Source organism: Bidens hawaiensis, unplaced genomic scaffold (genome assembly GCF_021521415.1).
Source record: "Bidens hawaiensis isolate Kalapana, Puna unplaced genomic scaffold, B.hawaiensis_p1.1 tig00015931_1, whole genome shotgun sequence".
In the NCBI taxonomy this organism is placed as follows: domain Eukaryota; kingdom Viridiplantae; phylum Streptophyta; class Magnoliopsida; order Asterales; family Asteraceae; genus Bidens; species Bidens hawaiensis.
In genome coordinates this window covers 56,213-82,436 of record NW_027492434.1, presented here as the reverse complement: position 1 = coordinate 82,436, position 26,224 = coordinate 56,213, and the positions used below count along the sequence as shown (strand labels likewise).

The following is a 26,224-nucleotide window of genomic DNA, read 5'->3' as shown; positions in this document are numbered from 1 at the left end:
GCTTGCATTCGATTCTTCTGTCATGAAATAATAATAATAATAATAATAATAATAATAATAATAATAATAATAATAAGAAGAAGAAGAAGCATGTGTAGATAATTAAAAAAAAGAGTAGTATAGAGAAAGGAAAATATAAAACAATAAAAAAAAACTTACAGATTAATCATTAGGACCATCTCCATCAAGAAGTCCTCATTTGGAGTGTTTGTTATCCTTAACGATCCATACTCTCAAAACTCTAACCTTAACTGTGGATGGAGATGTTTTGAGAACATCAATTTCATCAAACAATGTAAAGTTTTGAACCTCCATTGTAATCTGTTTTAAATCAAACAATAAAAGACTTTACTGAAATAATTCGTTTAAATATAAAATTTATAATTAACAGTTGAAGAACTTACTTTGTAAAAGCTTCAAAGACAGAAGATTGTTTTAATGTGGAGAATGCATCTATGAGCGGATGTTATATACTACATATGGAGATGTTTATTTTTGATAAACACCGTAAGTTCAGAAACCGTTTTAATTAAATAATAAATACAATAAATCGAATTCAACATAACGCAATATACATCCTATAAATAAAACCCTACAAATAAGCCTATAAATACAGCATATAATTTCTAATAAAAATCCAGGGCTTGATTTTTGGAACTACCAAAAATTAGACATCTAACTAAATAATAAACGAATTTGACCTGTTGAATAATTTAGAAACCAATTTAATTAACCCATTTTCTTTTCTTTTATTTTTATTGAAATATTTGCCGGGGATCCATCCCTTTTAAAAAAAATTTTGTAAGATTGTTGTTGCAAGATTGTTTTAATGAAAAACACAATTTTTGTAAGGTTGTGAATTTATAGTCAATATATAACCAATTAATCAACTATATTAAAAAGATTTTAAGATCCAAAAATAACAGTTTAACGTTACCAAAAATTAATTGTGAATACGTGGAAAATTATTATATGAAAATGTGATGATGTGAATTCCTATGTGGACATCCTAGATTAATAACACGTGTATAGAATTGAGTTGCTTTATTATATTAGTTAGATTCTATTACAAAGTTAGGTTCCTATCCATACATAATAAGATTTTCAAATTTTAAATTGATAGGTCATAAAAATAAATTAATATTAGTGAAACTTGAAAAAAGGAGTATTATGAACAAAAAATCACAATATATAAAAATAATTTTAAGTAACAAGCATATTAAACATCATATAGATTAACCGATAATTTAAAAAAAATCATACCTTTAAACCCTAAATAGATTAAAACATAAATCGATTAATAGGAATAGATTAAATATCGAATCTATTAACCGTTAGTATAAAAAATCATGCAGTTAAACCCTAAATCCAGTAACAGTGAATCAATTTGATGTTGTTCTTCACAAAAATCGATTAAACACTAAAATATAAATCATACCTGATAATTGCAAACGATGAACATATTTTAATGTTGTTTGGATTATAAAACCGACAAATCATGAAGAATCGGTTATAGATGAGGCGAAGAATATGATTACAAACGATGAGGAGCGTTATGATTTTTAAACGAAGCATGTACCTTTTAAAGAAGAAACGATGAGCAATTTAAACCTAGTAAATTTAATAAGTTTTTTAATTCTAACAATAATTAGAATAATTAATATCATAATTACATTAATAAGTTACAAAAATATAAAAGTCAATATTATTGATTAAAATTTTATTGTGAATATGTGGAAATTAGATTTATGAAAGATTGATGACATGAAAACCTATGTGGATAACCTAAGTGAAGGACATGTGGACAAAATTATGTTAATTTAATATATTAGTTAAACTAGATTATTATTATTTGGCTTTATCTCGGTCCTATGTGTGTAACATGAAGGATGGTTCAACCTTTTTTAATAAATAAAGGGAAATTAAAATCAGACATTTTCACTAAATGATACGTCAAAGTTGTTGGAAGGGGTTCTTTTTAAAGGTTGATGGTTTGATTAGCTAATAATTATGCATGAGTCACAATGGAGTTGCATTAAAATTAAGCTAAAATCTTTCATCCGAGTTAAATTCGGATAAAGAATAATGCTTGATTTATTAGAGCACATGGATTCGTTATGTTCCCCATTTTCTCCATTTTCCTTGAAAATCAAGAGATGGCGCTACCGGTTTTCCTCGGGTCATTTTCTCGTACACCACAAAAACTGATGAAAAGTGTGTTGGACGTAATTTTCATCTTCATAGGCCAGTCATGTGTAGGTGACCGGGTTGGACCTATGGGCCCATGAATTCATTAATATGTAATGGGATTTATTGGGTTGCAATTAGGGTTCATCTTGAGATACACACGAGATGTAACCGAGTCCGTATTCATCTAGATGCAACAAAGTTAGGGTTTATCAAGAGTCAAACCGAGTTATGGTATTAGAGTTTGTAATCAGTTTTTTAAGTTATATTTTCTGATTAATATAAACGAGAGTTAGTCGTTTACTTCGTGTGTATATCGATCGGGACTTGAAAGTGACCTGAAAAAAATGGGTGTTGCCACTCGGTACCAGTTTCTTCCATACTCCCTCTGACTCCACTCCGTGTGCTCTTAAGCAGCTAGTTCATAGACACTTCTTTTGCAAGTTGCGCGTAAGAAAAGTTCTGTCGATTAAACTATAATGATATGATGATAATCTTAATACCAATAATGAAGCGTAAAGGTCAATAAAATGAGTATCTTTACCTTTTCCCCATCGGGTATAAGAGTAACTGCTTTAACAGTAGATACCACATCGTTATTGTTGGTATACACGTTTTCTTCAATTGGTTCCAAGGCTGCTGAAATGACGGGAACTGAACATGTGTTGTTGTGTAAGGTCAGGTTGCCGAGGTCTATATTCGAACCCTAATAAACAAAGAATTAACATCTCTTGATGCAAACAATAAACGTGGTTGTGCTTCTCAACACTTGTTATTCAGTATCTGATTTTTTTTTTTATTTGCTTTATGTTAAATGACTTGACATCGAATTTAACATGTTCTTATGCAAATTTATAGAATATTTTTGGCTTGATGGTTATATACAGTTTATAGTTTGGCAAATATTATATAATAATATATTGGCAGGCCAGGACACATGTGAGTGAGTGTGAATCCAACCTGTACGGCCATAACGGCCTCATTTGACTGATTGGGGTATCCAAATACGCTCCTAAGTTGTGCGGGCCCAATTTAAATTATTGGATCCCTTAATTTACCCATTTTAATTAGCATATTTACTGTCTGCACGCTATTATGTCACGCACTCACGCATACGTAGTTCGAAATAAATAAACAAAAATTAAATGTTATAATTACAATAATTAAGGTTAATAGTTCGAAATAAATAAAAATAATTTAATGTTTTTTAATTACTAAATAATTAAAGTTAATAGTTAGAATAAAATTTATATTTTTCAGAAAGGATAAGATTTTTAATATTTTTAATTTGAATTTTATACGAATGTCTATAAACAACTACATTTAAGATTAATAAAACATGGTTCTAATCCCTCTTTTCAACTATATTTCATTTCAACTATATTTCACCATCGTGTGTTTACTTGGACATAAAACACATTTTTCTTCTAATTTTTAAAATAAAATGTTAAGCTGTTGTTAACCCGAAACATGACATGTAAGAGCTCAAACTTAAACTAAGCCTCCATTAAAAGGCAAATAAATTTGTAAATTTTGGGTTATATTTATATCGTGTCATGAACACACACTACTAGCTAGTTAGGTTCATTAGATTTGATGTGTACATTGTATCCTACATCGTTGTAGTTTGAATATTTATCAAGGGATATAGTAATATGCAAATTGTTTAAAATATAATTGAATTTTATCTAAAATTTTGTTGTAAATAAAGAATTTTTTTTAAATGATTAATTATATATAACAAGTCAAAACGATTACAATAAAGTGGCAGGCAAACGGGCAACAAGCTGCGCCGCAACCCCCTTTTGAATATCAAACCCAATCCTACTAAAAACGAAGCGTTGGGCCGTAGGAGCCGAACAAGTACCATTTACAACATGCTAAACCCTGCTCAGAAAATTCACAGTCTCCAGGGCCAGAAACCCAAATGTATCAAAAGCAAAAGGGAGAAACACATGTTGGTTCTCCAAACGGGCTTTCTCATGTTTGACAACTTTACCCGATTCGGCCTTCAACACAGCCTGACCCACACCAAACCCCCCGTCCCTGAGCCTGACCAGAGGAGACACTCCTGTAAAGTCCACACAAGCGTGTTTGCCCCTGCCCACCCAAAGACAAAAATATCAGCCGGTCGTAACATAGACCTCCCTTCGAGTGGATCTGTGAGAAAGTTAATAGGGGCCTCATTTTTAGCAGAAATCCCTGCCCATTTAAGAACATCGCACATAACATCCCTAACCAAATCGTGTCTGTATTTAAAACCAGGTAATTCTTTGCAATGCACCGCATGGTCTCCAAAGGGATCGAAACAGACCTTGCGGCAAACTGGGCAAGGCTCATCAGTCGGAAACATAGAGATCATTAGCCAGTACTTAAGGATAGCCTGGTACTCCAACCCTGACATATATTGGCTTAATCCTTCAATGGGGATGGCCGTTAGAAAATCCTGAGCTCGAGGAGCGCGAAGACATTTAAACACCACTTTTTGACGAGGAGATAGTTCAAACTTCGGTTCTAAAGAATTAATAATTATATTAAATTTTTATACAAAGCTGCCATATTATTTTTAATATACTAACATTTTTTTTACTGATATAATAGTTTTATGAGATATTTATAAATTTAACGTATCTTGATTTAACGTGTGAAAAGAATCATACGATACAAATATTATTGATTTAAAAAAAATACTGTTTTGTTCCAGATTTAGTATTATGAATTTTATCATACAAATAATAATATGATTTACTTTCTAATTATAAATAATAAGATGATTAAGTCAATAGTTATTTAATTAATTGAAGTTAACGAATAATATAAAGAGTGAAAAACCATACTAAAACACTATTTTAGTAAGTATTTTAAAGCCAACACCATTGTGATAAACATTAAACAACACTACTTTCAAAAGAAAAAAAACTCAATTTATTCATTATGATTATGATAATCTATAATAGTGTATCACTTCACATATAACCGTTACATATGACCCAGTTTGCCCACAAAAACAAAGTTTGATCCCATCACAATATAATAAAACCAAGCCAAGCTCCTAACCGTTTGAACCCATCCCATCTCCCCCACTCATACTTTCCCACCACCCCCTCCCTCTTTCCTCTTCAAATTTCCAATTCCCATCTTCACTTCCAATCCATTCTTTTCATTTCCAATTCCATTCATCATGAATTCAAGAAACCACCTTGTTTTCTTCATGATCCTGTTCACCCTCATGCTAAACCCATCACCAATATCCTCCCAAACGACGTCGTCTTCTTCATCAACTACATTCCACTTCCCATCACTCTCCCTCCAGAACCTCACTCTCCTAGGCGACTCCCACCTCCGAAACGGCGTCGTCGGACTCACCCAAGAATCCGGCGTCCCGTCATCCTCCGCCGGCACCGTCATCTTCAACACCCCCGTCACCTTCCTCAACCCCACCACCTCCTTCTCCACCAGATTCTCATTCACCATCCACAACGCCAACAGATTATCCTCCTCCGGTGACGGAATATCCTTCTTCCTCTCCCCCAACAACCAAACCATCGGCTCACCCGGCGGATACTTAGCCCTCGTTAACTCCTCCAAGTTAACCAAAAACAAATTCATCGCCGTCGAATTCGATACCCGACTCGATACCCATTTCAACGACCCAAATGACAACCACGTCGGCTTAGATATCAACACCTTGGAGTCGATCAAAACCGCTGATTGTAATTCAATCGGGATTGATTTAAAAAGCGGGAATTATATTACGGCCTGGATTGACTACTGGCACGACGGCAAGAATTTAAAAGTGTTCTTGAGTGAATCCAGCAAGAAACCCGTTTACCCGATTCTTGATGTCGATATCGATTTAACCCGGTTTCTCCAAGAGGTTATGTATGTCGGGTTTTCGGGTTCAACCGAAGGGAGTACGGAGACCCATTTTATCACGAATTGGAGTTTCACTTCGTTCGGGATTCGACGCGTTAAGCCCCGGATCACGAACCCGCATAATGTGACAGATAATACGATCTCGAAGAACCCGGAAATCGAGGTCCCGGGTGAGGTCGGTAACTGGGGTAACCGTCATAAGAAGATCGGGTTAACCGTTGGGATTCTCGGCCCGGTTTTCTTTTGTTCGGTTTTAATCGTTTTCGGGTATGTGACGGTTAAGAAGTGGCGAGAGGCGAAAACTGATATGAATATTCAAGCCGAGCTTCTAACCGGGCCAAAACAGTTTAGCTATAACGAGTTAAAAGCCGCCACGAACGGGTTTCATTCGAGCCGGATCATTGGGCATGGTGCGTTCGGGTCGGTTTACAAAGCGGTTATGTTGTCAGGGGCCACGGCTGCGGTTAAAAGGTCTAAACATTCACACGAGGGGAAAACCGAGTTTTTAGCTGAGTTGTCGATTATTGCGTGTTTGAGGCATAAGAACCTCGTCCCGCTTCAAGGATGGTGTGTCGAAAAAGGCGAATTGTTACTCGTGTACGAGTACATGCCGTATGGGAGTATTGATAAAGTGTTGTATGAAGAATCGGATCATTTCGGGTTTTTGAAATGGAGCCATAGGTACAATATATCGATCGGGCTAGCTTCGGTTTTGGCTTATCTACATCAAGAATGCGAGCAACAAGTGATCCACCGCGATATTAAAGCGAGCAATGTTATGTTAGATGCAAATTTTAATGCCCGGTTAGGTGATTTCGGGCTGGCCCGGATCATGGACCATGATAAAAGCCCGGTTTCTACCCTAACCGCGGGGACCATGGGCTATTTAGCCCCCGAGTATCTTCAATACGGGAAAGCAACCGACAAGACCGACGTGTTTAGTTACGGGGTCGTGGTGTTAGAATTATGCTGTGGGAGGAGACCAATTGAGAGGGAGCCAGAAGGTCATAAGATGATCAATTTGGTGGATTGGGTGTGGGGCCTACACTCGAAAGGCGCCATTTGTGACGCAGTTGATAAGCGTTTGGACTATGAGTTTGATGCGAATGAGGTTAGGAAGCTTTTGCTGGTCGGGCTGAGTTGTGCGAATCCTGATAGTGAAGCGAGGCCCTCGATGAGGCGAGTGTTGCAGATACTAAACAACGAGTCGGATGAGATGATCGTGCCGAAGATGAAGCCGGCGTTGAGTTTCTCGAATAGCTTACCGTTGAGTATAGAGGATATTATCGTGTCTTCTTTGGGGGATGAAGAAGAAGACGTGCCTGTGCCTGTGCCTGCAAGGGCCGAACTTTGGAATACTTTTATTAATGCTGAAACTATGTTGTATAATCACTAATCACAAATGGATTAAGTGAACATATCCAATTATAACTGTGTAATGTAATGTAATATAAACACATTGAATAGAAGGGTAGACAACTGGACATGGTAGTTTGAATGCACTAAAACTAGAAGTTACACACTTGTTATGGGTTTAACAACCCATTATAAACTTGTTCCTCAAATTACACTGTAACAATCATTTAAACCTATAGCTTTGATGTACCGATGTAAGACCATGCGTAGTGGTAATTAAGCATATAAGGAGTTGTTTGACACATGATTTCCGGTGTCCCAGTCAGCAATGACTCGTTTTGCAAAAAGTGACTTAGTGATAAAAAGCCTCAAACCCCCTTATAATCATTACAATTTCTTTCTTCTCTCTCACAAGCCACCGTTATACATACAACGATGCAACCTAAGACGAGAACCACGAGGGAGGGGGGTGGTGTGTGCTTCGTTTTGCCCCAAAACGAAGCTCACAACAAGCATCTGTACGTATGGTCTAATAAGATAAGACTCATAGGTAATTCTTCTATCGATCAAACTCATTATAATAGTGAATCAAACCTACATAAGCGTAAGCATTGTTGTAACGGGTTAGCCAATATAATAATGATTATATGCATATGTTTCAGAATTTTCCCTTTTTCTAATACCTGAAAACTCATTTACAAAAGTTAACTTGTAATTCATGGTCGACCAACGGTCTGAGTTGAGTCCTATACCAATTGTGCACATGTCAAAATCAACTTTATGTCATCAATCTCGTGCTCAACATCATCTTTAGTAAAAAGGGATTTGAAACATTGTCACGTACCAAATTGTCTTGAAAGAGATCTTTAACTTAGTTTGGAAAAGTTACTTGTTTAAGAAATAAAATGTGTGTTTAAAACATCTAACTATTATTATTTATTTTTTTCTCAAATAGATAAAGAAGACGCTTTATGTTGATTTTGTTTTCCAAAGTGGAAAAAAATGTGTAAACCGAGGGTTTCTAGGAGAGAATGGAAGTTTTAGGTTTTTAGGTGATTTCTCACCAAGTTTCATAAAATAGCATATTTTGTTTGGTGACATGGCGTGTAAACAAATATTCCGTAATTTAAATGACAGAACTAGTATATTTTATTTGTGATCCGCAGTTGAAATGACGGATGTTAATGTTATTAAAGTTGTACTTACAGTAAGTCATATTTAAAATAAATAAATTAACAATTAATAATCTCATAAAATTGGTATTAGGTGTTTTACAAAAAGTTTATTTTTACTATCAAAACTTTTACTTATAAAAAGTGTATTTTCTAACGTTAAAAATAATAAAAAGTATTTGAATATTTTAGGATCAGTTTTTAGTAAAAACTAAAAAACCCGTATAAAGAGTGTATTTTTTCACATTAATAAATTATTAAAGTTGTCAAAGCATCCTTATATAGAATATTGTTTTCAGATATTAAAAAAAAACTTAATTTTTTAAAGTTATAATTGTTTCATGAATAATTAAAGAAATTTCTAAAAGTTTTGAAAAAATTGTGGCATAAAAATACCCTTAAAATTCAAAATAAAAATAATAAAAAAGTCATAACTCAAAATATTAATAAAAAACAAAAAAACAAAATATTTCATCCGCCTTTCTTGTTAAAAAAACTCAATGCCGAGAAATAAATGCACAAACAAAAAACATAATGATAAATAAAAAAAGAAAGACAAATAGATCGCAAAATTAATACAATGTCAAGCAAAATATACAATCTTGATTAATATAACACAATATCAAGAAAAAAACAATGTCAAGAAAAATACACAATCAATGACGAAAATAAACAACACAATGATAAATAAAAGATAAAATGATCTTTTTTCCTCAAAGTTGTGTCTTTTTTTTTTGAACGAGGACGACGAGTGAAACATTTTAGTGTTTTTACTTTTTTGTTTTGATTTATATTTTGAGTTATGATTTTTTTATTAATTTTAAGATTTTTTTTAGGTCATATATGTCACACCCGACCAAAAGGCGGCGAAACAATCCGGAGTGAGACGTTTGATTGGACATGAACACAATAACACTATTAAGTGACAATAATTAATCAACCCATTTCTTTTATTCAATACCAAGTACAAATTGTTCAAAAAGATCAAATACAATAAATCTAAACAACAACACCGCAATGTTTAATTATTAAAATGCCAAAAGGTATAACTAAGCGTGTCCTCAAGTCTTCATAATCAACCTATAATAATTCTCGTAGCATGCATAAAAATAACTTTGATCAACACAAATGTTGTAGAGTAATACACTAGTTTTGATATATATATATATATATATATATATATAATGAGGCAAAATCACAATTCACAGGTGTAAATTAAACATAGCAACAACCATTGTAAATGTAACGTAAATAACTGAGGCTCCTTTCTAATAGGTAACAACCATATTACAAGGAGGATGTAAATGATGCCCTATTTTATTTGGCACAAAGCCGCAATAGTTGGGGGGGTATGATCATACTTAATGAGGCCAAACCAATAACAATAATTAAACACTCGCGTATGTAATCTTAACTGAGGCATAAACAAATGATCTAGCAATTATTCATGCAAGCACATAATTGTTGAATTGTGATTTTAATATTGAGATCTTAAAACATTTAAGTTTGAATATGGTACGCATGCTATCACTCAAAAGTATAAAATGTGAAAAAGGGGAGTATGATTACTCACTTGGAAATAAAGGGAGTAATGAAAAGGACGAGTTGGCCCTTAAGTAGGGGTGTGCAAAGTCCAAAACCCGACCCAACCCGATAACCGAGATGGATTATGAAGACCGAAAACTGGACCACTTTGAGACAATCGGGTTCGATCATAGCAATGGTCGGTTCATCGGTTTTCTGCAATTGAACCTAGACCGAAAATTTTCGCTCCTGTAGGTCTGTATTGAAGAAATTTATATTCTCTGAACTTCAACAAATGATGTGCATGCATTTCAAATGCATCTCCTGAAAAAATTTATAAAACCAAAATGTTTCCCCCGCCATTCCCGTTCCAAAATAAAAGAAAAAAAGAAAGAACGGCCGAAAAGACACAATGCCGAGAATGAACAAACAACACAATGATAAATAAACAAAGATACACTATATCGCAAAATATAACACGATGCCGAATAAAATATAACACAATGTTGAGTAATATAACTTATTAACTTAACATCAAGAAAAAAGACACAATGCCAAGAAAAAAAGACATAATCAATGACGAAAATAAACAAAAAACACAATGATAAATAAAAAGACACAACGATCTTTTTTCCTTAACATTATGGTTTTTTTTTTTTTTTTTTTTTGTTAACGAGGAAGACGGTGGAAACATTTTTGTGGTTTTACACTTTTTTCGTTTTTTTATTAAATTTTGAGTTATAATTTTTTGACAAAATAGCAAAACTCGTCCTTTATGTTTACATGAATTTTCGGTAGATGTCCTTTGGCGAAAATAATGTCAGAAAACATCCTTTTAAATTAAAAACGCTATCACATTATGTCCTTTGGCTCTACTCAGTTAAATTTTCTCGTTAAAACCAGTCATGTGCAAAGCACATGAGGGTAGTTTTGTAAGTTTACAAATTTATTTAATAATTAGGAATTAAAAAAAACATTTAAAAGATAAAACTCTCTCTCTCTCCCTCTCCCTCTCCCTCTCTACCTAACGATCTCTCTCTCTTCATCTCCTTTCTCTCTCTCTACTCTATCTATCTACCGTACGTATCTCTCACACGTCACCGGACCACCACCAGCTCCAACCGACCGCCGCCACCACTCACCACCGCCCACCACCTGCCATTTGGCAAAAACCAACAAAGATTGGCCAAATACATGTCAGAAAACCCAATCAGGCCATCCCCGTCGCCGGAAAACCTAATCGAAAACTGGTTGACCCTTTGCAAAGTCAAAAATGAGTTGATAATATTAACCCAACCATCAACAACCACAACCACCGATTTAACAACCTCGGGTCTGGTGGGTTATTCTGAATTTTTGTGTTTAGTAGATAGGGTTTGTAGGGTTTAATGGTTACTAGGGGTGGCATGTGGAGAAACAGGTTTAGGGGTAGGTGAAGTAACAGTGACTGCACCGGTGGCGGTGGAGAGGCGGCGCCGGAGCCGGCGACGGCGGCGATGTCTTGGTGGGGTTTTTCAACCTTCTTGTGTAGACTTTGTTACATTCTCCCCATTTACTCTTCCTTGGAATCTAAAAGCCCGGAAGCCATACAAACTCGCCGGTGAAAAAATCCCAAATTTCAAACCCTAGAGTTCCGATTAAACAGAACTTGCCGTCAAATTTCCAAATTTTTATAACCTTAAACATGTAAACATACTAATCGTGTTGCTTGGTGGCTGACGATGAGGTTATGATGCAGCGAGGGTTACGGTTTTGGGTTGGGCCACGGTGGTGGCCGGCCACATTGCCATTGTCGGCTTGTGGTGGTGTTGGGGTGGATGATGGAGGTGTTGGTGGGAGATGAGGATGAAGATTGATGGATTGTAGAAAGAAAGAAAGAAAGAAAGAGAGAGAGAGAGAGGTGAGAGATTTTATTTCTAAGAAGATAAATTTATAAAATTACCGCACATGATCAGATTTAACGAGAAAACTTAACTGGGTTAGGGTCAAGGGACAAAGCATGATAGAGTTTTTGAATACAAAGGATGTTTTATGCCATTAAGTTTGCGAAAGAACGTCTACTTAAAAAATGTGCAAACATAAAGGACTAATTTTGCTGTTTTGTCTAATTTTTTTTATTAATTTTCATTTTTTTTTACAAATTATCTCATCATTCTTATTATTGTCTCTATTTATATAATAACCCGACCCTTTATAAGAATGCTACATATGCATACCTAAAAAGTATAATAATTTTAAAGCTTTATAAATCTCTTAACACAAAATACTAAGCTAATTACATTTTTTTTTCTTTTATTATGGAAACACTTTAGTGTTTTTAACATATATGAAATGTAAACGAAACGAAGAACAAATTGACAAATATCAAGATTATATATAAACTAGTTTTTATTTCCTGTATTACGGGGTTGTTTTATGTTATTATTTTCTAATATTTATATATTTATTTGGATTTTTAATTTTGTTTATTGTAGAAAAGTTAATAATATACGTAGGATTTGATGATGAAAGAGTTTCACAAATAAATGAGATGCCATAATTCGGTTTAAATTTTAAAAGATATATGAGTTTGGTAAGATCCATGACCCGCTTATTCTTTTTACCCATAAATTTTTTTCTTAATTATAAATGATATTTAAAAACATCGGATATTAATTTTTAGTAGATCCCTATTTTATAGGATTTTCATATCAAATATTTGGTGATATTGATTTTTAGTTTAATGAGATGTTATAACCCATTTAAGGGCTATATGGGTTTGTTAAAACTCATACCCGTGAATTCGAGTCAACTTCATGAGAAACCTCCATTTACCAATAAAGTAATCTGGTGGCTTGAGAGAATATAGGGAGCACCAAAGAACTTTTAAAGGTTTCGTTTATATATATTTGATATTTAAGATTTAAGATAACTAAAACTACACATTTTATTGTTATAATCTCATAGCGAGCACCATTAATGCTTTCGATGCACATTTTAGTCTATTTAGCGTTCTGGGCATTTTAAGGTGCCCTACCCGTATAAAAGATGAGATGGAACAACTTATGAGAAGAGGGGAACGAGCCAGAGAGAATAGTGGATGCTAATGTGTTTTGTCTTTGTTTTAGAGACACAATCCGAGCATGCAATCATGTGACTACGTTTTTAGGCTCTCGTTATAAAAGGATAAGTTAAAACTTGAAACATTTAAGGAAAAAGTAGAAAACTTAAATTATATTTCGTTTATATCCATTTAGTTTTAGTTAACCGTTGTTGAGGCCAATAATCTCTAACTCAAGTATTTGAGATGAGATGTCTAAAGTATATAAAAAAATATGTGTCTTCTGACCGAGTCAGGTGGTTTTTTTTACGTATAATGGGTTTCATTGAGAGTGTCATCTATAGTACTCATAGATGTTGATTATCTACGGTGTCCATGACCTAGTAATTCAAATTAGCTTAAAAGAAAAGAAAAGAAAAGAAAAGAAAAGAAAAAATAGTTACAATCCTTAACTCATTTTTGCGCAGTAAACACTTTCCCTTACATTTCAGATCTGAACAATATTAAAACTATCCAGACTTTAAAAAGACAATACTACCCTTCACCCCCAAATCTCCCGTTACAAAACCTAACCCCTACAAAAAAATCTGCAACCCTTTTTCTTTCAACCCTCTTCTAATCACACTCCACGGCCGCCGCAACCATGATAATCTAGCAAAACCCAACCCATGGACCCTCACAGCTTCATCGCCCGAGCCGAGGCCCAACGCTGGCTCGGCATCGCCGAGAAGCTCCTCATCAGCCACGACCTCGTCGGCTCCAAAACCTTCGCCATCCGCGCACGCGAGTCCGACCCTCGCCTCGAAGCCGCCGAACAGATCTTAGCTATTGCAGACACACTTCTCGCCGCCGAGAAACGAGTCGTTGGAAACAACGGCGCCCATCAGCCCGACTTCTACGCCATTCTTCAACTCGTCCGGTTCGCCCAAGACACCGAACACATCGCCTCGCAGTATCGCCGCCTCGCGGTTTTGTTGAACCCGCATCAGAACCGGTTTCCGTACGCCGATCAGGCGTTTCAGCTGGTTAATGATGCGGGGGCGGTGCTGTCGAACCCGATGAGGAAGTCGATGTACGATTCGGATCTCGATTACCCGCAGCAGCAGATGACAAGTCTAGGGTTTAATTTGGAACAACAGCAGCAGCATCACCAGCAGCAACATCAGCAACAACAACAACCGCAGCAGCAGCAGCCGCATAATTTCTTTTCAATTAACCAGGAATTACCCGAGCAGCAGCCGAGTTTTCAGCCGAGGATACACCAGAGTCACCAGCAGCAGCAATTGCAACAGCATAATTTTCTATCGCAACCGAACCCGGTGAGGCCGTTACCGGTACGTGAGCAGGAGCATATGTTTCAGCACCGAGAGCCGGAGCACTTGCTGCCGTTTCAAGTTACGTCTCCACCGCACCAGCCGAACAGGCCGTCGCCTCAGCCGCATATACAGTCTCCGCCGCAGTCGCCGTTTTCGTGGCAAGGGGGGCAGCAGTCGCAGTCGCAGTTTCAGCATCATCGGATAAAGCAGGAGCAGCAGCATCAGCACGAGCAGCAGCTGCAGCAACAGTTGAAGCAGGAGCAGCTTAGGCAGCAGCAGCAACAGGAGCAACTGAAGCAGTTGAAGCAACAACAGTTTCAACAGCAGCAGAAGCATATGATGGAAGAACAACGAAAGCAACAGCAGCTGCAAGAGGAACAAAGAAAGCAGCAGCAGCTTTTGGAGGAACAGCGAAAGCAGCAGCAACTGCAAGAGGAGCAAAGGAAGCAACAACAGCTTTTGGAAGAACAACGAAAGCAACAGCATTTGCAAGAGGAACAAAGAAAGCAACAACAGCTGTTGGAAGAACAAAGAAAACAGCAACAGCTGCTCGAAGAACAAAGAAAACAACAGCAGCTGCAAGAGGAACAACAGAAACAACAACAATTGCTTGAAGAACAAAGGAAGCAACAACAGCTGCTTGAGGAACAAAGAAAACAACAGCTACTGGAAGAACAACGAAAGCAGCAGCAGTTATTGGAGGAACAACAGAGGCAACAACAGCTACAAGAAGAACAAAGAAAGCAACAACAACTGCAAGAAGAACAAAGAAAGCAACAAGAACAACAAAAGCAAGATTCTTTAAATCAGAATGCAGCCCCTGTTCAAAATAACACCAACAATGGTGTTAGAGAAGAAGAAACAGAAACCGAACTTGAACCCGAACCTGAACCCGATGACAATTCTCCAACATTCTGGACTGCGTGCCCGTACTGTTTCTACATGTACGAGTATCCCAAACTGTACGTCGAGTGCACTCTCCGCTGTGAAAACTGTAAACGCGCATTTCAAGCTGTTCGTATCTCCTCGCCACCACCCATAATCGAGGGCCAAGATGCATACTTCTACTGTTGGGGATTCTTCCCTATAGGGCTCTCAATGTCACACTTACAGGATAACAAGGGTACAAGAAGTTCAAACTGGACACCTTTTTCATCATTGCATACCACCTCAAACAACCAACAGAACCATTTAAATGAGCAGGCGGCCCCGAAGCAGAATCCTTTTGTTAACAAAAGTTCGGGGCCGCGTATCAACATTGATGATATTACTGATGATGTGTTTACTGGAGTCTCGGAACCGAGCTCCGATTCTGATATTGAATGGAATAGTGTCAAGAAACAAAAGTTGAAGAAAATGGATAAAGGTTTTAAGGAAAGGATACAGGTTTTAGCTCTTAGAGCAATGTATAATACTGATAATGGGAGCGTTAATAATCTGAAAGATGGTGTTGAAGTGCCTGCTGTGCTGGTGGTTGAAACTAACAAGAAACATGTGGGTAGTAATCCCAGAAAACAATCGAAGTTGGATTTAAACGTGGCTGCTGGGACCCGCGTGCGCGAACAGGGAGAAGAGGATAACGTTGGAGGCATTGCGTTTTTTGACGGGCTTGATGAGTATCTTAGCAATTTGCCAATACTCTCTGTTGTGAGTGAAGATAAGGTAACGGTTGCTTAGTTATGAAGTCAGTTTTTTCTTTTTGTTTGTTTGTTGTAGCTTCAGTTTGTTGTAGTCGTATTTATGTACTTGAATAACTTGGATGTTTGGTTGTTATTGGTAGCATCTATTTTGTTGTATATCTGACTGCAAAATTTGTTTGATAACTTTTTTTGCATGTTAGTTATAATTATCAGATTTGATCTTTTTAAGTTCATATATTTGCGAATTTGCTCTGTATGTGTTTTAGCATTTGGTGTGTTTTTAGAATTATAATGCGTTACAAGTCGGAAGTGTGACGACACCAGATTGTGAGTACTTTGGAATCATATAAAATTCATCATCTCCTATTAAGGTATGTAATTTTCATTAAAAGTTTATATTCTTGTTTGATATTGTGACACAAAACTTAATTACTTGTACGATTATGATACCTTTTATGCATCCTTAAGTTTTAACTAGAATGTTGCAGCATAATGAACATATTATGACATGTTTCAATCAAGCGTTTATGTTTAGCTTTCGGTGTACATGTTATCGCCTTGAAGTTCATTGACATATAATCTCAAGGTTATTTTAATGAATATACTTATTGGGTATCTATACCAGTATACCATAGTAGTTAAAAGGCGCAACGGGCTAGGTGTAAAATGGTGCATGCTCGAGAAAAGAAAGGCGCAATAATAAAAACAAAAATTGAGTTTTTTTTCCAAGAGTGTTGAAAATTTATTTAACAAAATTGGTTGTTACGAAAGTACTTACCAAAATGGGATGTTTCTAAGCAAAGTCTTAACTTTCTTTTTTCATTTCTAATCTAGGTGGATAATCCAATTTATCAAATTTTTTGATTCAGTATTTCTTTTAATGCTACGAATTAAAAAAAAAGTTATTAATATTTTTCTAAAAAATGTTTTTTTCTTTTAAATATTGTTTCTCCTAAAAGAAAACTTCATAAATATGTTAAATGTAAACAAAAAGAGTGAGTATAATAATAAATTTTATGTTTAAAAATGTTAATATAAATGTTTAGGATATTTGAGGAGGAATACATTTTAAAACAGTTTTTGGAAAATTAATATTTTTTTTTAATTCGTAACTCTTAAAAGAAGTATTAAATCAAATTTTAATGAGTTGGGTTACCCAGCGAGATTAGGAGTGAGAAACTAGAATGTGTGAGATTTTTCTTAGAAACAACTGGTTTTGGTTAATAATTTTGAAACAACAGTTTTGGTAAATAAGTTTTTCAACAACGCTCTTTTGGAAAATAACTCAATGCCAATGGTTTAATACTATTTTACAACTATAATAAAAGAACTAATATGGTTTTTGTGCCTGAGTGTGCTTGAGGCGCGGCGCTTATGTTGCATCTGACTTCGCCTGAGCACCCGTGCGTGTTTTAACTACTATGTGTGCTATGCAAATGTGCCTACTGAATCTTTTGTTCTAAGAAGCCACTAGTTTTGTCAAGTTCACATGTTTGTATCTGTTTTACAACTTTTGTATACAAACGCCCATGAACATGTGTGTTGCTTGTCGAAATTGTTTAAATTTTTTAATTCCGGTCAATGGCTACTTGATGCATTTGATGACCGATTCAGGCCTCTGAGTTTGAGTTTGATAATTATTTTTTATCGTGTTAATGCAGTTGCTGATGCATATGTGGTTACTGGTTCGCAATGCTGCTACTTTTGGCATTGGTTTTGTTTTCGAGGTACAATGCTCTAACCAGTTGGTCATGTTAATCACAAATGTTTGTTTAAATATAAGGGATAAAGAACAGGTTCATGTTGTTCGACTATCTATGGATTGTTGTTTGAGCAAAATGAAGAACCGACAGATTAGGTTGCTAGGGTGTATTGTCGGGTTAGAGAAGTATATTCTGAAATAAGAGTTTCAAAAGTCCAAACTACAGTAGAAACTCGATAAATTAATACTCGATTATTTAATAAACTCTCTAAGATAATATATTTTGCCGGTCCCGACTCAGGGATAGGGTGCTAAATTAATAATTCGCTAAAATTATAAGATAATACATTTTTGATAATTTCTTTAGACCCCATATAAAATATAAATTAATAATTCCTTATATATAGCATATTACATGAATGATTTATGAAGGTTTCTTGAAAAATAACTCAATTGTCTTTTGTTTTTTGTTGAAATCAATTTCCCCTTGAATCTCGTCTCTAATTTTCCTTAGCAGTGTAAGAACTTCTGGTGTTGTTTTCTCATAGCTCAACAAGAAATTGTTCAATGTGATTGCCGCTTTAATAGCTTCGTTTCGCGAAGGGGGCTCCATTGTAGAACTTTCATCATCTTCTTCATCGATATCATCTTTATTAATTCCAATAACGCTTTCAATAATTTCTTCATCAGTCAACAACTGTGCAACTACATTTTCTTCTGGGTGAGTCAGAACATCTTTGACATCCATTGCATTGCGATAACCCAACTCTTTGATCAAATTCTGGAGTTCTTGAGTGCTTTCACCACCTTCATCTGAGTTCTCAAAAGTCATGTTATCTGTTGATCGAAGTTTACAATGACGAAAGCAGTTCGCAATTGTATTTGCACGAACATCCATAGTCAATGCTGAAATTGCAAGATTCATTGCATCTAATACATTTATTTTTGCTGAATTTGGAACCCCTAATTCATAACCCTCCAAAAGACTTCTATAAAATCGATGACGATAATGTATCTTAAAAGCTCGTATGATCCCCGCGTCACAAGGTTGAATTTTTGAAGTTGTGTTTGGTGGCAAAAAAAAATAATTCAACATTTCGTAATCCTTCAATAATTTTTGAATGAGCAGGGCAATTATCCACAATCAAGAGAATTTTTCTTCCAACCATTTTTTTATCAAGTTGGTGAACATATTCTTCAAATAACACACCAGTCATCCAAGCTCGTTTGTTAGCACGGTACTCACAGTTCAGACTGTTCAAGTTTACATTCTTGAAGCACTTTGGTTTAGCATATTTCCTAATATGTAATCCATAAAGGAAGTTTTTCCGAACCGTCCTCATTACAACAAATAGCAACAGTTAGTCTTTCCTTGTCTTGGTTTTTCCCTTCAAGCTGCATTGTTGCAAGGGAATGATCCGGTTGAAGTCTAAAAAACAAACCTGTTTAAGATCAAAACATGTAAATAATTACATCACTAAAGTACAAAATATAAAATAAAATAATATAAAAACAAACCTGTTTCATCCATATTAAAGATGTCTTTCATTTCAAACTGATCAACTTTGTCTCTTATGGATTTTAATTTGTCCTCCATGCCCTCCATTTCAACAGATCCACTCTCTCCAAAACGCTGGAAATTTTTAATTCCATATCTTGCTTTGAACTTTCCAAACCAACCAATAGAAAAATTAAAGTCTGGAGTATCCACTGGATACATATCTTTCATGAACTTTTTCGCCTTCTCGATGATTAGTTCACCTGTCATATTCACATGTTCTTGATATTGAAGAATCCATTCATAGAGAGATTTTTCTAGGTCAGGAAATTTTGCCGGTTTGTGTCGCTTAACATCGCCTCTTTCGGGAGCAAGTGAGAGATACTCTAAAGACCTCTTAACTGTATTCGATATTGTCGCTTGACTCACCTGCAAACCATAGTTACTATGAACCCATTCTTGCAATTGTTTTTGAGTGAGACTTGGATTATCCTTGTTGTGCTTGCATAATGCTCTTCGAATCTCGTCTGTCATTGTTGTTTTTTTCACACCTTTAAGATGGGAAGCCATGTTGTGTGTATGATTTGTTTGTGTTAACCTATTTTGATCTTGTATTTATATAGAAAATATTTTTAATGTCCATAAAGTGATACATTGAACACAAGAAGCATAATAAGGTGGGAGATTGAAGGTTTCTTTCAAATTGGGCCGTTCATTTGATATACATGCATTATATACAATAATTAAGTGGAAGCTTGAAAGGTGTTTGTAAACTAAGTATTCTACTATAAATTAATAAAATATTAATTAATATATAAATTAATAATTATTAATTTATCGATTAATTAATAACTCTTTTAATTAATAAATTTTGGTGGTTCCAAGTGTATTATTTTATAGAGTTTCTATTGTATAGGTAGCAGGTTTGCGTGACGTCATAAAGGTAAACTTGGTGATTCAATTTATGGCCGAATAAATTGAACCTACGCATTCAGATCATACATTAAAATAGATTATTTAATTAACAAATTAGTCCAGCATACCTTTTTTACTGGCCGAATAATTATAAAAAAAAACCGAAGGGAACTTCCTAACTAGTAGCTAGGAGTCCTAGAACATTCAAATGGAAAGAAACAAGACAAACAAATGCCCCGCAACATGGGCGGAACATGCACATTGGAAAGTTTACAAAATTGAACCTACACCAGCTCTTTCAATCTACGGTTCGTCTTATACCCTGATTTTTAATCCACAAGAAGGAATCAACTTTGATATCTCCAATTACCTTCATGGTTTCTCGTTGATCGTTGAAGCGTCTACCTTTCTCTGTTTTCAAATCATCCACGTAGTAAGAGCCATGATTTGTGAAGTGTTCGTTTGAAGGGCGCTCTAGGTATGCTTGTACTGATTCCAATCTAGCATCAATTGATATATTCGACATGCAACATATGCGTTAAGATTAGAAAAAATCTAACCATATGAAGCTTTTGATATTCATTTTTAAATCTCGCAATTTAATTTTGTTAACTAATTTAACAAATGGGAGTATGATTCATCCCTTCTCACTTCCTTATCATCGTTCCAAATTATTTATCAAAGGTGCAAAACAAACATGATTATTGTCAATCAAATGATGCTACCTAATTGTAGCATCCCATCATGAAATGAATGATACATCACATTTATTTAATGAATGACAATTAATTTGCTTAATTGTTTGCAAAGAACTTAAATTGTGGACTCTTTAACATGGTTTATGAAGGTTACAAGTCCTACAACTTGTTACATATTCCGACTATCCTGTGTTGTGTACTAACTACTAGAAGTCTAAGAGCGTCACCTATGGAATCAAAATTTTGATGGAATCTGACATTTTTTTAGGTAATCATGAATTTTCTCTGATCCGCACAATTTTCTTCATTATAGTACGAATCCGTGTTTTTAAAATTTTTATAAATGTTAATCAAGTAAACTCTTATGATATATTACAATTTTGTAAAAGATTAGGCATCGATGGAAAAGATGAAAATTCTCATTAACTATGAAAGAGTGAGTACATATACACAAAATAAGATAAATATTAGGAGTAAAACTAGTCAATAATTGCTACTCTATCTCTATACATATAAACATTTAGATTTTGTTTGGTGGGTCATGTGAGTTGGAATAACTTAACATTCCCATGCAAGATGGAAGAGCTTTGTGTGAGACCAATCTTGGAAATCAGAAATTGAAAACATGGTTTGGTGAGAACAGCTAGCTGATCATCACTAGGAATATGTGTAACCCTTGAATATCCAGTTTGAACCTTTTGACGAACAAAATGAAGTCTACTGCAAAATGTTTCACGCGTGAATGAAAAACTGGATTTGCAGAATAAGTTGTAGCACTCAAATTATCACGACAATTGGTGAGAACAGTTGTTGATTTGTAACCAAGTTCGGTAAGAAAATGAGTGAACCATTGAACTTTTGTAGTAGCGGAAGCCACCGCTATGAATTCTACTTCGGTTAAGCTACGGGCTAGTGTGCTTTGATGTTTGGATCTCCATTATATCAGATTAGAGCTAGCCCAGTCATTATCAATGAGTGCTAGAGGACACTGACTTCGAATCAAGAGACCCTTATTGGTAGTTTTCTCTAAAAACCTTATGAGTCTCTTTAAGGTTGTCCAATGCTGATAAGTTGAGCATGCATGAATTGGGACCATGGGGTTGAAACCTGTGTTTTGGGTTTCACCATAAGAATCATAATTGCAATTAACTCGCATAAGTAATGGGAAAGAAAACAAAAGTTTTTCTTAAAATTTATTTTTTCATGGTTTTACTTTTATCTAACAAAACTTGATGGAAAAACATTTATAGAATTTTAGAAATTTTAGTTGAAATATAACAAAAAAAATTATAGGTATTTCTGGCTCATGGGAGAAGGGCAAGTCTTCTGCTCAAATGAAATACTTATTAATGTATTGTAACTTATATAGAAGAACCTAAATGAATAACAAACTAAAAAATATTAACTTTAAATATTTAAAATCTTGAAAGAGTTAATCATAATGGGTGTGGGTAGTTTGGGATTCCTTATGAAAACTCCTTATAACTTTTCAATAAGTTATAAAAGTGCAACTTATTAACTTATCACCCTGATACCAAAAGAAAACCCAAACACCTTATTACCTTTCAATAAGTTAATAAGTTATAAATAGGCTAAAATAAGCAATCCCAAACACTCCCCAAGTTTACACTAAACTCAAGCTCAGTTCAAAGCAGAGACGAATTCAGTGTTGAGCCCCCCTCAATTCTATAGTTTCTTTTAAAAACTTCTAATATATCAGATAAAAAGACCCAAGTGCCTCACTTATATATATTTTTAGTGGCCAAACATAACTTTCTAAGCTCGATTTTTCAAGTTGAGGTTTACCTTTGTTTTAAAAGTAACAATTAAGCCCAGATTGCTTAATTGTCTAACCACTTAATCAATTAAAAATTTCGGCAATGAAGATCAAAAGACAAATTTATGTAATCGAACTGGTAAAGATTTTTGAAAGTTTGTGCATATTTAATGTAAGGATAAAGTTAAGGGATTTTTACATAACACTATCAATTTACATATTTCTCTAAACAAACAAATTAATTACATATTTCTTCATTTCATTTAAAATTACCCATTTACCCCCACAATACACCAACACAGTCATCAAAGGGGCAGGTTAATTCATTTTGCTCGCTATCTCTTCACACTCAAAAACTCCCACAACAATACCTACCCTCATGAAAGCTCTTTCCCATTCTCTTTAACCACCGCCACAGTTCTAGTTAAACCTTAGACAAGCGAATCAAGAACACCAAAGACGATATTGCATAAAACGTTTATGCGACTCTTTTAATTAATAAGAAAACAAGAACAAACTATTTTATGCCACACTAAAAATACACCTTTTGATAGGTTTATATAACACCCACAATTCTAATCCTACTCAAACTAGAAAACATAATTATAATAGACTTCTACTTTATTTAATAATAAATAAACGATAACTATGACACCAAGTTATTCAACTTGGTCCATGAACTTTTGATCTCCACCAAACCACCCCTTGAGATCTTCCGTATCACCCTTATACTTTTCGTATTAACCATTCGGGTCCTTCAAGTTGGTATTGCACCAAGTTTTACACTCCCTCTCAATACCAACTGCCATTGTTCCTCCAAGATCCTTCACACCTTGTAATGCTCGCACCTCTTTGAGCTTGATTCTTGGATTCAACTTTTTCACTCTACCATCAGGGTTCTTTTTCCTGTTGACAACTGAGCTAGTTTCAAGATTACCACTATTTAGACCTGCATTACCCGGTTTTAGACAGGAAAAGACTTTTGCTTTCTCAACTTCATGACCAACTATCATGGTACTCAAAGCAATTCTTTCATCTTCACTTGATGCATACTCCCTCTCGAACTTAACTCCTTCATTCGATTGTTCATTCGGATCACCCGAACTATGCATGAACCTCATGCAAACTCCAACATCAACTTTGTTGGTTTGTTGACCTTCAACGTTTTCTATTCCACCATGACCACCCGTAACATGAGACAAAACTACCTCCTCGTGCACTTCATCCAACACGGTTTCTTTCTCGTTTTGTTCGGTTACTGTCACGGTTACGTCTTGATCAACCATTCTTTCTTCTTCAACCATAATTTCCTCATCATCTAAATTCAAAATTACAATAGATGATTCTAAGGTTGCCTTCAACTGATTCGACTCTTGCACTACTTCCTGACTTGTCCACCAACAAGAGCCTACTTCAAACCATTCATCTACCAGATTCGGTTTAAATTCGGTGTCAACTGTGCATTTTTCTTGAACCTCGGCCATATTAGCCTCCACATCCCATGGTTCTTCATCTCTAACAACAGCTGCATTACCTTCCTCCCTAGGTTCTCGACAGTATTTTGCCATGTGCCCTCTTTGTCCACAGTTATGGCACCTAAAAGGAAAATGCTTTGGTTGGTACCTTGATTCCTTGTCTCGGTTCTCTTCATCCGATGAATCTTCTTCAGAGTTTTCAAATCGACTCTTTCTGTTCCATTCTTTCTTCTTCGGTCGTTCACATTTCTCGTTCTCCAAGTACTCACTCTTGCCTTTCTCACCATAACGGTTCTTATGTTTATTAAACTGATGTTTCTCCTTTCTTCCGACATACAAGGCTTCGGTCTCGGTTTTAATTGACACACTGGCTAACTGTTTTGCCAAGGCTTCTTGTCCGGCAAGAATATTTTCGAACTTGGTTATACTCGGTTGGGTCGCCAACCCTTGAATAACGGTAACAAAGTTACGATACTCCGGCCTTAAACCGTGGATGAGTATTCGCTTCATACGAGCATCGCTAACCCGAGATTGTGGATCGAGTTCTCCTATCTCGCGACATAGATTCTTCACCTTACGAAAATATTGTGCGATCGGAAGATCACCTTGGAAAATCGTCATCAACTCACCTTCAACTAGTTGTAATCGAGCATCATTCTTCTTCATGAATAAGGTCTCCAGCGTATCCCATGCTTGCTTTGGGTATTCGAGATCTTGAATGTGATTAAGAACATCATCATCCACCGTTGTCTTGATGATAAACATTGCTCGACCCGCTTTCACCTGCCACTTCCCGATACTACTTTAATATCGTTCGCGGGTTGTCTCTTCTCGGTACCGTTCGTTACCAGCCAAAGATCTTGACCTTGAAGATACGATTTGATGCATGTCGACCATTGTTTGGAGTTGCTTTGGTTCAATTTCTTGATTCCTCCTACGACCTCGAATTCTGCCATTGTTTCGGTTACGAGATTTATTGTAACATCGGCTCTTCGACTGAATTTCTTCCTACGGTCGGTTTTCTTACTGTTATCGGAATTTAAGAACCTGCGTAACACCTAAACCTAGTCTGATGAAAAAAATACAACTGCCAACAACGCTTCCTTTGGTTCAAAAATATACCAGAACCACCAAAATAATTTATTTATCGGCTGCTGTGAGTTAACTTCCAATAATAATAATATGTAGATGATGACAATATATTAATTGACATACGGATGCTGAATAATTATGAGAATAGCAGTGATATGTATTCTCACGAGACACAAATCCAATTTTGAAATATAAAGTGTGATGGCGGTAGGTTAATCTCAACCACAACAATCTCACATATAACTTGCAAAACAAATAAACAATTGCACTTTTGTGTGTCGGCAATAACTTTTCACCACGATTCCTTCCACTTTAAATTCTTAGTTCTTCTCGATCGAACAAACAAAATTAACATGACTAACCTCAACTTCCGGAGAGTAACACACAGATCTTTCCTCGCTTTGGATGCGTACCTGCGGATGACTCTCAATCAATATTCAAGTAGTCACTAGGCTTCTCCTTATCGATCACGAATTTGATCGACAACCTCCAAGAACGTAACCGCTCTGATACCACTTGTTAAACCTTAGACAAGCGAATCAAGAACACATAAGACGATATTGCATAAAACGTTTATGCGACTCTTTTCATTAATAAGAAAACAAGAACAAACTATTTTATGCCACACTAAAAATAAACCTTTTGATGGGTTTATATAACACCCACAATTCTAATCCTACTCAAACTAGAAAACATAATTATACTAGACTTCTACTTTATTTAATAATAAATAAAAGATAACTATGACACCAAGTTATTCAACTTGGTCTATGAACTTTTGATCTCCACCAAACCACCCCTTGAGATCTTCTGTATCACCCTTATACTTTTCGTATTAACCATTCGGGTCCTTCAAGTTGGTATTGCACCAAGTTTTACAGTTCCGTCACACTTAATTCTACTTTTTTATCTCCACCGCCAGCTACAGTATCACCGCCATAACCGTCTCTGAACGG

General features: G+C 35.5%; 1 protein-coding gene and 2 pseudogenes across 1 annotated transcript; 2 read left to right on the top strand and 1 right to left on the bottom strand.

Moving 5' to 3' along the window:
- Nucleotides 1–5,368: 5,368 nt before the first annotated feature.
- Nucleotides 5,369–7,459, top strand: LOC143550164 (putative L-type lectin-domain containing receptor kinase S.7 pseudogene; annotated as a pseudogene).
- Nucleotides 7,460–13,822: 6,363 nt separating this feature from the next.
- On the top strand, nucleotides 13,823–16,315 carry LOC143550163 (uncharacterized). The gene has a single exon (XM_077040868.1). The coding sequence runs from the start codon at nucleotides 13,824–13,826 to the stop codon at nucleotides 16,146–16,148; it is 2,325 nt and encodes a 774-aa protein (XP_076896983.1). The 5' UTR covers nucleotide 13,823; the 3' UTR covers nucleotides 16,149–16,315.
- A 1,790-nt stretch (nucleotides 16,316–18,105) lies between these two features.
- On the bottom strand, nucleotides 18,106–20,089 carry LOC143550159 (CENP-B homolog protein 2-like; annotated as a pseudogene).
- Nucleotides 20,090–26,224: the final 6,135 nt, after the last annotated feature.